Source organism: Strix uralensis, chromosome 22 (assembly GCF_047716275.1).
Source record: "Strix uralensis isolate ZFMK-TIS-50842 chromosome 22, bStrUra1, whole genome shotgun sequence".
Taxonomy (NCBI): domain Eukaryota; kingdom Metazoa; phylum Chordata; class Aves; order Strigiformes; family Strigidae; genus Strix; species Strix uralensis.
In genome coordinates this window covers 8,103,268-8,115,267 of record NC_133993.1, presented here as the reverse complement: position 1 = coordinate 8,115,267, position 12,000 = coordinate 8,103,268, and the positions used below count along the sequence as shown (strand labels likewise).

Below are 12,000 nucleotides of genomic sequence, written 5' to 3'. Positions count from 1 at the left end.
TCGCGCAAACCCTGCCCACCGAGCCTGCCTCCCCTCGCAGATAAGACCGGAGCATTTTGCTCTCCCTTCGGCGGCTCCTGGGCTTGCGGGAAGGAGCAGGGAGCAAGTGCTGCCTTGGGGTACAAAGTCCCTTTGGTGCTTGGCCATGCCAGGAGGGAAGGGGAAGGGGCTGGGACAGAAGGGAGGAAAGGAGACAGACAAGAATTGAGGGAAAGGTGGAAAAAAAAGCTAGGAGGAGAAAGGCTGGGGTGGACAGGGTGGATGGGAGGCAGTTCCATCTTTGCAGGGTCCCCGTCCCCTCCTGGCTCAGCGCAGGGGGATCCAGCTCGACTGGACCATGGCGCTTGGCAGGACATCCCCTCCCCACTCCGGCATCACGCGGCGAACGCCCCTCAGCAGCGCCCCGGCCACCCGCCGCGGGATACGAGGGCAAGCACAGAAGGAAAAGCACTCACTTGGAGGGCAGCCAAGGTCCATCTCCTGCTGTTTCTTGCCAAAGTGACCTCCTTCCTGACATAACCTAATTTTTCGGAGAAACGGAATATTTCTGCTGGCTGTGAAGGAATTCCCATCACATCACACCAAGTGTTTTGGACTTGGAGAAATTAGTCTGATGACAAACAAGTAACAAAAAGTTCCTTCAAAATGAAAACCAGACCCATGTTGGTGGGCTTGATAGTTCCTTTCTTCTTTTTTTCTTTCTATTTAATTAACTAAATCCCTTTCCTCCAGGGCCTGGCCCCAGTGCTGGGAACTGTGCCCAGGCTGAGCTAAAGACCCGGGTTGGTTGAGCCCATCGCCCCTTGTTGGGGCCACCACCCCTTAGGGACACAGTAGACACTGGCCATGGAGGGGACAGCTTTTTTGGGGGGAACAGAGAGAAACCCCTTGACTTGTTGGCCCCACTGGGTTCTGGAGAGCATGGGGGGGGGACAGCGTGCCCCCTCAGCAAGGGGTGAGTCCTCCTGCCAGGGCTGGGCATCCTACAGGGTGTGCAGAGCCATTTCCAAAAAAGAAAAGGGATTTAGGACCCTGCAATCCTCTGATGTCTATTAAACCTCCCTTCAAAAATCACAGCTTCCCACCCTGCCCTACCACCCACCACCTGATGTGGGCACCCAAACAACCTTCATCACCCCAACCCTGAGCCCGTATGGGTGTGCAACAGCACTGGCACCGCCTGCGATCCTTGGACGTCATGGAGCCAGGGGCGAAGCCAGCACCCCCCTTGCTGACCCCTTTCCCCACCAGCCACAGGTCTCTGGAAACTCATTTACTGGGAAGTTGGAAAAAAGTGGTTGGTTTGGCTCCAATTTGGCTGGTGACCAAGCGCCAATGAATGGAGATTTCCTGTGCGCCAGCTGCGTTCCCAGCTGTGTTGGGGAGGGGTTTTCCCGGCTCCAGGGTGTTGTGGCACAGCCTCCAGCACCGGTACCGGTGGGGGTCTCGGGTGAGCGGCGTGGCTGAAATGGGCTCTGCAATCTCAGTGGAGCGCTGGTATCTGGGAATCCCGGCAAGCGAAGCCTTTCCCAAAGTTGGTGTTTCTGATGGGTGACCCCGCAGGGGAAGGGTAGGTCTCCATCATTTTCCACATGAGCATCTTCCAAGGCTGATGCAAGAGGGGCTGCAGTGGGACTTTGTGCTGGGCAAGAGGTCCTCTCGACTGCGTCTCCAGTCCCTCCAAGAGGGGCTGCATCTCCAAGGATGACCGCAACTTCATGGCATCCCATCCTATAAAGCTCCATCTGGGGTCAGACAGGAAAACATCCTACTTGTGGGAGGGTGCTGGCTGTTGGCTCAGGAAGACAGGTGAGATGCTTGTAAGCTTGAAGATGCCCATTGGTGCTTCTGTGCTGCCCCAAATCCATGCTGTGCCCCAGCACCCACCAAGAATGGGCTCAGAGACACCTATGGGACACCCTGCAGAGCAGGGGGACCAGTCCCCGCTCTCCACCCCTCTGAGGGGTGCCAGGGTGGGCGATGTAATCCCATCTGCTCCCAGCAGACAGGGTACTGGGGGCTGCCAGTGCCACAGACCAGAGGGACAGGAAGTATCTAAGGATGTGAAAAATGTGTTGCCACGGAGACGGATGCTAAATGACTCGCGGGGATGTGGGCTTGAGAGATGCTGGGCGAGATGTGGTGTCCCCGGCGGCTACCCTGGGCTGGGAGGATGCTTCCCATCGGCTTGCATTGCCATCACCAGCTGAACGGAGCTGTTGTCCTCCTCCTCCCTAGAGCGCGTGTGCATGGACACGTGTGAGGTGGCCAGACCATCACTGCAGCACGTCGGGGGGTGCAACCATGGTGGTGCCTCACTTGTGAAGGAGCACAACTTGCTCTCAGTATATTAGATAAGCTCCTTGGCTTGCCAGACCTGTAAATCTCTCTGCCCACTGCTGGCAGTGCTGGCAGGGGCACCCACTGGTGCAGCTCCCAGCTCCAGAGTCCCCAAAATGAGGAAATAAGGAATTTGACAGCAAATATTTCTTAGGGGAGCTGCAAGGTAATGGCTGTGATAGCGGGATGGGAGAGGGTGAGCTTGGGTGGTTGTGTGAAGCAGCAGGTATTTGGGGATGGCCCTGATGCTGGGAAGATTTGGTGATTTTTCTGGGTATATCCCAGCCCTACAGCCACTGGCTGCAGATGCTCAAGCCCATTTTTCCCTTCTTTTATTATAAACTAGATTTTTGGCTTCCCCATCCCATCTCTCAAAGGGTGCTTCAAAACTCCTGTCTTAGCCATCTCTCTGTTTGAGCAACTAAGGAGCTTCTGGAGGGGCGAGAAAGGACTCCCTCCTGATTTAAACCTCAAAAAGCTTTTTTTTATCAGATGTGCAGCCTTTTTTGTTACTTTTCCCGATGGCTGTGGTTTCATGGGCGCGATGGCTCCTGTGCTGGTTGGTACAAATCACTGGTGGAGAATTTTTTTCCTCCCTCTCCAGTCCCCGAGTTTAAAGGCTCCTGCTTTATTTACTGATGAATTCAATCAATTATCATAGCGTATAATTCGTTAAGCTGCTTTCCCAGATGCGGTGACGCTGCCGTGAGGGAGAGAGGAAAAACCACCTCTTCAGTCCAAATTTTTCATCTAAACAAATAGCTTTTTTCTGATCTTTAAAAAAAAAATAAAGAAACACCCCAAGCAACTGGGATTTTTGCCATTTATTTCAGATCTGTGATTGCTACAATAATTATGAACTGTTAGAATAAGTGCTGTGGCCAGTCTTCCAACGTCACAGGGGCTTGGGGATTGGAATGGCGAGAGGAACCCAGGAGTCCTCACTCCGGGGTCCTGCTGGCTGACTGCAAAATATCTCTGCTGAGGTTTTTTAGCCACACTGCAGGGCTGTTTCCAGATTTTCCCTAGATAAAATATATTTAAAGCCTGGCATGTCCCTCTGCATGGGGATGGGGTGCAATGGGCTGTGGGGAGGTCACCCTCGGCCGCACAGTAGCGTTTGCTGCTTTATCACAAGTGCACACTCAGCTCTTGCCAGAGGCTGAACACAGCAGAAACCCTCCTTATCAGCACTATTTCCACCCTGCCCTGCAAAAAAAGCTTCCCAGCTCATGCCTGCCCTGGGACAAGGGTTATGACCCTGGGGAGGCTGGTCCTGATGTGGGTGTGGGGGACACACGTGAGCCGGGCTGGCTGCACGGGGCAGCACTGGGTGGCTCGGTGGTGGATGGGAAGGGGCTGGAGATGTGGTTTCCACTGTAGGATCTCCTCAGGCTCCATCCCCCTGGCTGGGACCAGTGCCAGCAGCCCGAGGATGCGCTATGACATCGCAAGGCCCTGAAAAATGCAAGGTGCTGAAGGCAGCCATTGGCTTAGGGCCCCTAAATGAAGCCCATGTCTTGGGAGGGTCATAAATAAATGCAACACCCCAATAGCCAGCCTCTGGGGAGCCCCTGGCGAGCCCCCAGCCACAGTGCAGGAGATGTGCTCAGTGCCAGGCACATGACCGGGAGCACCACAGGGCAAGAAGTAAAAGCCTGGCCAGAAATCATTTCTCCTCCTTCATCCCTCATCCTTCATCCTTCATCCCTCTTCATCTCTCATCCTTCATTCTTCATCCTTCATCCCTCCATCCCCGCTTCCACACCAGCCAGCTGAGCTGGGCACCGGTACAGGGTGAGCAAAGAGGCCAACGTGTTCCCTCCACACCCATCAGCCCAATAAAACATTGCAAAGTCCATTATTTCCTTTTTCCCCCCCCTTCTTTAATAACTGAAAACAATCCCAGCCCCGAGGCGAGTGAGCGTGACTGCTCTGGGAGCATTAATCATCGCCTGCAAGCCCGGCGCGGGATATCGCGGCTGTTTATCCAAGCTGCTATTAAAAAATCGCCATAAACGTGCCTTCAGCCTCTTCTGAAAGAGATTAAGTGTTTGCACTGGCTGCACTGATCGTATCGCCCGCCCGGCTCAGCAAAGTTGTGTTCCTGGCGAGGGGGAGGACAGGGTGGCTTAATTGCTGCCTGGAAGAGATCCAGGGTCTTTTCCAGCCAGGCTGCTCCGATCCCCGGCCCGGGAAGGTGCCAGGTTCCTGGGAGAGCTTTGTCCCAGCTGGGAATCACCCATTTTTCAGCCTTCACGGAACCCCAGGGAATTGGGGACCAACCTCCTCAACGTGACCCTGCAGGGCACTTTGTGCTTAATCCCAAACTACCCCACAGCCGCTCCCTTGGCAGCCACAAAACCTTCCAACGTGATTCTTTTTTCTTCTTATATTTAGTGAAAAACTGTTAATTTTGCCCCAGGTTTGGGATTTCATGGGGAACCGCAGCGGGTGGGGTTGTTTCAGGCGGCAGCTCGGCTCCTCCGACGCAGCTGGGCTCTTGAATTTCAATCCTCCGGGGAGGCATCTTGCAAATTAGCATTTCTTAGCGATAAAAACTTGATTTAGGAAGGGAAAAAAAAAAAAAACAAAAACAAAACAAACCAAAAGAGGTTAGGTCAGCAAAATGGTAATTTGATAATCTCTGGCGGAGGGAAGGGAAGCTGCCCATGCCAGGGTGGGAGTGAGCAGCGAGGAAAGGACAGGAACTGCTGGTTTTACCATCAATTATCAGTTCATGATGCTTCTATCAATCTGTGGGTGCTCGGCAGCCCAGGACAAACCCAAAGTGGGTGCCAGGCTTGGCTGATAGTCGGGAAGCTGGAGCAGCATCTGCTGAGCTGCTTCAACTCACTGATCCGCAGGAAGCTGTGGCACCCCCAAGCATCCCTGAGCACCCCCAAGCATCCCTGAGCAGCCCCAAACATCCCTGAGTACCCTCAAGCATCCCTGAGCACCCCCAAGCATCCCTGAGCAGCCCCAAACATCCCTGAGCACCCCCAAGCATCCCCGAGCCCCGCAGGTTCATGCCAGGACAGCCAGCACTGACTCTGCTACCTGACCAGCATGTCACTGTCCCGGCAGTGCAGGGAGGATTTTATTATTGCCAGCTGAGGGAAAGCTCAGGCAGATTTAATAAAGCCATTATGCCCCCAGCAATGTCTTTAATGAAAGAGCTGGTTACAAATGGCTCGCTCTTCCCCGGTAAGAGAAAGGTGCTGGCCAGTGTAGAAGGGGCTTGTTTGCTGCCAGATCAGCTGCCGCCGAGTCTCCTTGCACGTGGCAGCGGGTGCAGGGACCCCTTGGAAAACATTGCCACGTGCCACCCTCGGGTTTGTCCCCGCTGTGTGGATGGGACAAGCAACCATGTCCATTGAATCATGTAGGGTTTTTGACTGCTGAAAGTCAAGATTGTTGGGCTGGATGCAGTTATAAATATTTATAAAGCTGTTTCGTGTTGTACTACAACAGTGTTGTTCTCAGCGGAGGGTGAAGCTTTTTGTCTTGCCAAGTATCCAAAAGGATGAACCCCTAAATTTCATCCTCTCTGAGGCTTTTCCAGGGGTCTCAGTGGGCCCATGGTGGAGGAAATCCTCCCTTCGCTCTGCCCAGACACCCGGCCAGCCCTTTCCGGCTGAGCACAGCCCAACAGCTCAAGGTTTGCAGTTTATGGTGGCTTTTATGACTTAGCTGATTAACTCTGGTAAACCATTTCCCAGTCACAAAGCCCGGCCGCAGGCTGGGAGGCAGCAGCAGCTCCTATGGCAGCACCGTACACGGCCTCCCGTGGCGGCGGGGTTGTTCCCCGTGGCGAAGGCTCGGGGTGGTGGCCCTGGGACTCTGCCCTGGGCTGCAGCGGGGTCTGGACTTTGCTTTTGGGGTGACAGGTCTCCACCAGGCCCCGGGCTGCACTGGGATTTCGGCTCTGCTGATTCACACTGATGCTGGGGGGGTGGGGGGGTGGGGGTGGGTGTCTGGCTCCTGGGGTTTGTGCCCCACGGCACAAGTCCACAGCGGGGACGGGTGAGAAGGTGATGGGGATGTTGGGGAGGGGGAATCTCAGTAGGGTCTTTGGGGGTGCCTTTATCAGGAGGGTCTGAGCAGGTGCGAGCAGCCCCAAGGGGAAGGGCTGGAGGGAACAACCCTGGACCCAGGCAGGGGCGGTTACACCTGAGCTTCTGCACCAGGGGGGCACCGGGTCCCACCAGCCACCCCAGGTCCCAGGGTGCTCCGGCTCCCATGGGTGGTCCAGGGCCGAGGGTGCTCCAGACCCCGCCAGCCGCTCCAGGCGTGAGGCTGCGCTGGCTCCCATGGGTGCTCTGGCCCGGGGGAGTGGGGGGTGCTCCGGGTTCTTTTGGGGCTCCAGATCCCACCCGGTCACTCCGGATCCCACTGGTGATCAGGAGCGAGGATGCTCCAGGTCGGTCCCTCCCCCGGGCGCTGCGCACCGCGGGCTCCTGGTGACACCTAGTGGCACCGTGCGACACATGGACATGGACACACGGACACGGACACACGGACACGGCGCGGGGGCGGTCCGGGGGTGCTGCTCGCTCCAGGGCGCAGCGCTGCATCCTCCGGGGGACCCTGCCTGCAGCCTGCCCAGGAGAAGCCCCGGAGGGTGGGGGGGCGACCCCCCCATCTCCCCTCATCTCCCTTCTCCAGACTTTTCTCCCTCGGGGACATCCCACTGGGGAGTGCAGGATGCGGCCGGCGGGGCTCCCGAGGGGGGGGCCAAGCGGAGGTGGGGGGGTCCTTGGGGACATGTCACCTGCTGCCACCTCCCAGCCCACCCTGCAGGGGTGTTGGCTCCCAGCACGTCACCTCGGTGCTGCTGAGGGGGTGCAGGGGATTTGGGGGACCCAGTTAGGCCAGAGCCAGGCAGGGCCCCCGTTAGCGCTGCCCAAACGCAATGAACCGGTGACAACGCCGGTGTGCCCTGGACAGGGGACAGAGCCCCCCAGGGCTGTCCCAGCCAGGTCGTGGGCTCCTGGCCTGGTCTGGGGCTGGGGTGTCACAGGGTGCGGGGTGGGAGCAGGCAGGGCCTGGCACAGCTTGGGGGGGTGGGGGGGGGGTCACACACACTGCCAGTGACTCACCCCCTCGGGGATGGGCCACACAATACACAGCTCCCCCCTGCCCCTTCATGGTGATCCCCCCCCCCCCCCCCCCCCCCCCCCCGCTCAATTTTGCAGCTCCCTTTTCCCCTCCCCAGCTTGCAATGGCACCCCCCCCTCCCTCCGCAGCGATGTGGGGGGTGCAGCCCCCCCTCGCTTTGCCATCGCTCTGTTGCCTTGCCAACGCGGTGGCCCTGTCCCTCCCTCAGACACTGTCACCGCTGGGCCTGGCGCAGGCGGCACCACCCGGCACCCGCAGGTAGGGCTGGGGGGGCTCGGGGGGGGCTGTGTGGGTGTCTGCCTCCAACCCCTCCCCAAACATCACTTAGACCCCCCCCCAGCTCTGAACTGGAGCGAGCCCCCTCCCCTGCATGAGATTATACCCCCCATCGAGAGCAGAGACGTCCCCCCAAGGCCTCCCCCAGGGATTTTGGGGAGTCCCAGCCAGAGGCCATGGTGAGGGGCTGCTGGGGGGCTCACACCATCCCCCCTCCCCAGGCCACGTGGGGAGGTTTAACCGGAGAACCCCCCTTTTCCTCCAAAACTGGGGAGCACTGGCTTTGCCCTGGGAGAGGGGGACTGGGGCTGTGCTTGGGGGGTGCAGGGCGGCAGAGACGCGGCTGGGGGGGCGACAGGCAGATCCCCCCCATGGGGTGGTTTTGTGAAGGGGCCCGGCTGCCTCTGGAAGCAGCGGACGGGCCAGTTTTAGGGCAAACGGGCAACTCCAGAGCCCATCGCCAACGGCACCTCTCCGAGTCCCGCTGCCCGCGCCCACGGGTGGGGGGGTCAGTCCCTGTCCTGCCCTCCCCAGCGCGGTTGGGGACCAGGTTGGCCCCTGTGCGAGGGGCAGGTGTTTGCATCTGGCGGGAGGACGTGTGGGGCAGGATGGGGCCGCAGGGGCACCCATTTGGGACCCCGATTGGAGCCAGGAGCCCAGTGGTGAGGGTTTGGGGGAGGCTGTTGTGGTGCAGGAAGGAGCTGGTGCCTCTCACGGGCCCCCCCACCCCAGCCTGGTCCCCGTGTCCATCCCGCAGAGCCCCCCATGGCCCCGGGCGGTGAGGCTGGGCGCGGGCAGGCGGCCTTTGCAGTGCAACCTAATGGGATAAACCAATTCCCTTAACCCACTTATCCGGCTGATCCAATAAAGGTGGCTGGGAATAAAGTGTGTGCGTGGTCTTAATGCATTTCTCCCCCCTCCCCGCCGTGCTCCCCCCAGTCCTGGCAGCACCGTGGGTCTGCCTGCCGCAGCCGGCCGGGCGCTCCTCCCCAGAGGTGGCCGCAGTGGGGCCGGGGCAGAGGTGGGACGTTGGCCCCTGGGGCTGGGACTTGCTGGCCAGGAGAAGTGGCTGTGCCGGTGGAGGTGGCTCTGACCCCCGGGCCAGTGGGGAGCATCGGGGGATAAGCCAGCACGAAGCGCGACGCGGGTGCAGGTGGGTCGCGGGGGCCATGGGGCAGCTCTTCGGTGTGGCTGCAGTGAGTCTGTCCCTCCTCAGCACGGGGCTTCACTCAGCCCCGTGTCCCCAAGGGCCATTGTTTTTGTCATGGGGGGTCCCAAGCAGCTTTATTTGTCTCTGCGCTGCCTTCCTCCAGCAGGATTTGGGGGGGTTGTTGTGGGGCTCTGGGGGTGGGTGAGCTGGGGAGGGGGTGAGGGTGGGACACGGCATGGGGATGGAGCGGGAGGGATGGGGATGGAGGGGCGAGGATGGAGGGATGGTGTGGCTGCAGGGCTGGGGCAGGACGTGCAGGGACAGGAGCGCAGGGCCGGGTGTGTCGTGGCGGCTGGGAGCCACCTCCGGGTGCGGGTGACGCAGTGGCCCCGGCAGCACCAGGAAGCGTCCGGCTCCGTGGCAGGTGAGGGCGGAGCAGCGGCACCGGTCACTGGTCGCAGTGGGACCCCGCAGCCGGGCTGGCCGCGACCCCCGCTGCCACGTGGGGCCACCTGTGGCTTCGCTGCACCCCCCTGCCCCTCTCTGTCCCCACAGGCCGGCATGGACGGGGCTCCGTCACCCGCCAGCCCCGCCGGGCTCTCGGCGTACGTGGTCGTGTCACAACTGCTGGGCCTGACGCTGCTGGTCACCACGGGCGCCTGGCTGGGCCGCTACCGGGGCGGCGTGGCCTGGCACAGCCCCCTCCAGTTCAACGTCCACCCCCTCTGCATGGTGCTGGGCATGGTTTTCCTCCAAGGTGACGGTGAGCCCGACCGCAGGACAAGCTGCAGCCTTCAAAGCCCCCAGAGCTGCAGCTGGGCAGGGAGTGAAGGGGACAAAATGGGGACAAATGAGGCCAGGAAGATACTCCAGGACCTCCCCCCCACCTGTGTGCAGCACCCCTGGGCGATGCGGGGTGCCGGGGAGGTGGGGTCCCCCATGGATGCTCAGTTGCCCTCTCTCTCCGGCAGCTCTCCTGGTCTACCGGGTCTTCAGGCACGAAGCCAAGCGCTCCACCAAGGCGCTGCACGCGCTGCTCCACGGCCTGGCGCTGGTCATCGCCCTGGTCGGTGAGTGCCGGGGCCGGGACGGGCGGGGGGACTGGATCCGGCCCCGGCGGTAACGGGCTCCTCTCCGCAGGCATCGTCGCCGTTTTTGAGTTCCACCAGACCAAGGGCATCCCCGACATGTACAGCCTGCACAGCTGGTGCGGGATGGCCACCTTCGTGCTCTACCTCCTGCAGGTGAGGGCTGGGGAGCCCCTGGGCCCTCGGGGAGGGGAAGGGACCCCGTAACATCCCCGTGTCCCCGCAGTGGCTCCTGGGCTGCGGTTTCTTCCTGCTCCCCGGCGCCTCTTTCTCACTGCGTGGCCGGTACAAACCCCAGCATGTCTTCTTCGGCCTAGCCCTCTTTGCCCTCTCCATTGCCGTCTGCTTGCTGGGCATCACCGAGATGCTCCTCTTCAACATCAGGTGGGTGACAGAGCAGGGGGGATCATAGCCCCCCAGATCCCCCTGACCCCCAGCAAAGGGCTGCTCCAGCCCCATGGGGCAGAGTCTGGCTCCTGCTCAGGCCATGGCTCCGTGGCTATTAAATCTCCCCTCCCCCCCCACACCCCGAGGCCGCTAGTTCTGCAGCTGCTGAGTCACTTCCCAGATGATGTTTAACAAGGGCCAGATCCTGCAACAGGTTTCTTTGGGCATGGGGATGTAATATCCAGGTGTTTTCAGAAACCCCCAGGATGTTCATGTCCATGGGGCCTCTGCCCTTGTGGCTGGAGGACACAGCGATGGCCCCAGCTGCACATCAGGGTCCCCCCCAGCCCCAGCACTGTGGGGACATGGCTATGGGGCACCCTAGGAGCCACCTCCCTCTGGCTGGGGGAGCACACCTGGCAGAGGAGGTGCTGCTCTGCCTATAACCCCACTATAGGACTATGCCCCCAGTTTGCTGTCACCAAGTGTCCCTCTCCAAAGCAACCAGCACCCGGGTGCTCCCCTCTTGCTCTGGTTCGGGGGAAAGGGACCTTTCCCAGGGTGTGTGCCCAGAGGATGAGGGTGAGGAGGGGGTCCCAACCAGGGTAGGGACAGGCCACTCACACTCCGAGGCTTGAGCATCCCCCTCCGCCCTCTCAGGGACTCCTACAGCCACTTTGTCTCCGAGGGTGTCCTGGCCAACACCCTGGGGGTGCTGCTGGTGGCCTTCGGGCTGGTGGTGGGCTACGTGTTGACGCGGGATGACTGGAAGCGCCCGCCGCTGGCCGAGGAGCTGGCCCTCTCCATGGACTTCAAGACCCTGACGGAGGGCGAGAGCCCCGGTGGCGGCAGCCAGTGATGTCCCCAGCTCCCCGGTCCCTGGCACGGGCTCCTCGTGCTGTCTGTGGGATGTTCCTGTGTACCCCGACCCCAGTGTCTTGGGGCTCTGCCCAGCTCAGGGTGACGAGGACAGCTGGGGAAGGACACGCTTGTTGGTGTTACGCTGCCTGTTGGGTTCAGCCTTGCTTGGCCTTAATCTTCCTCAGCTCTGCCCTGCGCAGCCCCCGGTGACCCCCCCCGAGCCCACCCCAGCCCTGTGGGGATGGTGGTGCCGCAGGCAGGGGCAGGGGCTGGCAGCAGCACTGGGGCACGAAGGACGGGGGGTCCCTTGGCTCTGCCCTGCTCTGGGGACCAGGGGACAGGAGTCCAGATTTCCCCGCTGCGAGTGGCCGAAGCCCAAAGCCTGTTCTCAGTGCTGATGGGCAGAGGGGACGTTTGCTGTCACCGAGATTCCCCACTCGCTGGCAGCCCATCGCCCTCCAGTGCGGTCACCTGTGGGGGATGCTCCCCCCAAAGGGCTCCCCGGGGGCTTGGAGTGACCCGGGGTCTGTGCAGGTTCAGTGTTTTCACGTCCAAAATGTTTTCCCCTCTCTCGCGATGTTGTCTGCTCAGTGGATGCTCCCGACCTAATAAATGTTTGCAGCTAACCCTGTTCTCCTCCCGTCTCTGCTCCCCCAGCTCATCGTTTCGGGTACCCCTGAGCTCCCACATGCCGTGAGCAGTCAGGAGAGGAGCTGCCCGAGGGGCTGGGGAGGGCAGGGTGGGTATTTGGGATGGGATTGTCCTACCTGGGCCCTG

General features: G+C 60.6%; 1 protein-coding gene across 2 annotated transcripts; it reads left to right on the top strand.

Annotated features, from left to right (window-relative positions):
- The first annotated feature begins 8,747 nt into the window (after positions 1 to 8,747).
- Positions 8,748 to 11,849, top strand: CYB561 (cytochrome b561). 2 transcript variants are annotated; one of them, XM_074891920.1, is made up of 6 exons: positions 8,748 to 8,890; positions 9,443 to 9,650; positions 9,859 to 9,957; positions 10,028 to 10,131; positions 10,202 to 10,359; positions 11,023 to 11,849. In XM_074891920.1, the coding sequence occupies exons 2-6, from the start codon at positions 9,449 to 9,451 to the stop codon at positions 11,219 to 11,221; spliced, it is 762 nt and encodes a 253-aa protein (XP_074748021.1). In that variant the 5' UTR covers positions 8,748 to 8,890; positions 9,443 to 9,448; the 3' UTR covers positions 11,222 to 11,849. The 2 variants fall into 2 exon arrangements, with proteins under 2 accessions (XP_074748021.1, XP_074748022.1); XM_074891921.1 differs by lacking the exon at positions 8,748 to 8,890 and having other exon boundaries at positions 9,376 to 9,650.
- The last annotated feature ends 151 nt before the right edge of the window (positions 11,850 to 12,000 follow it).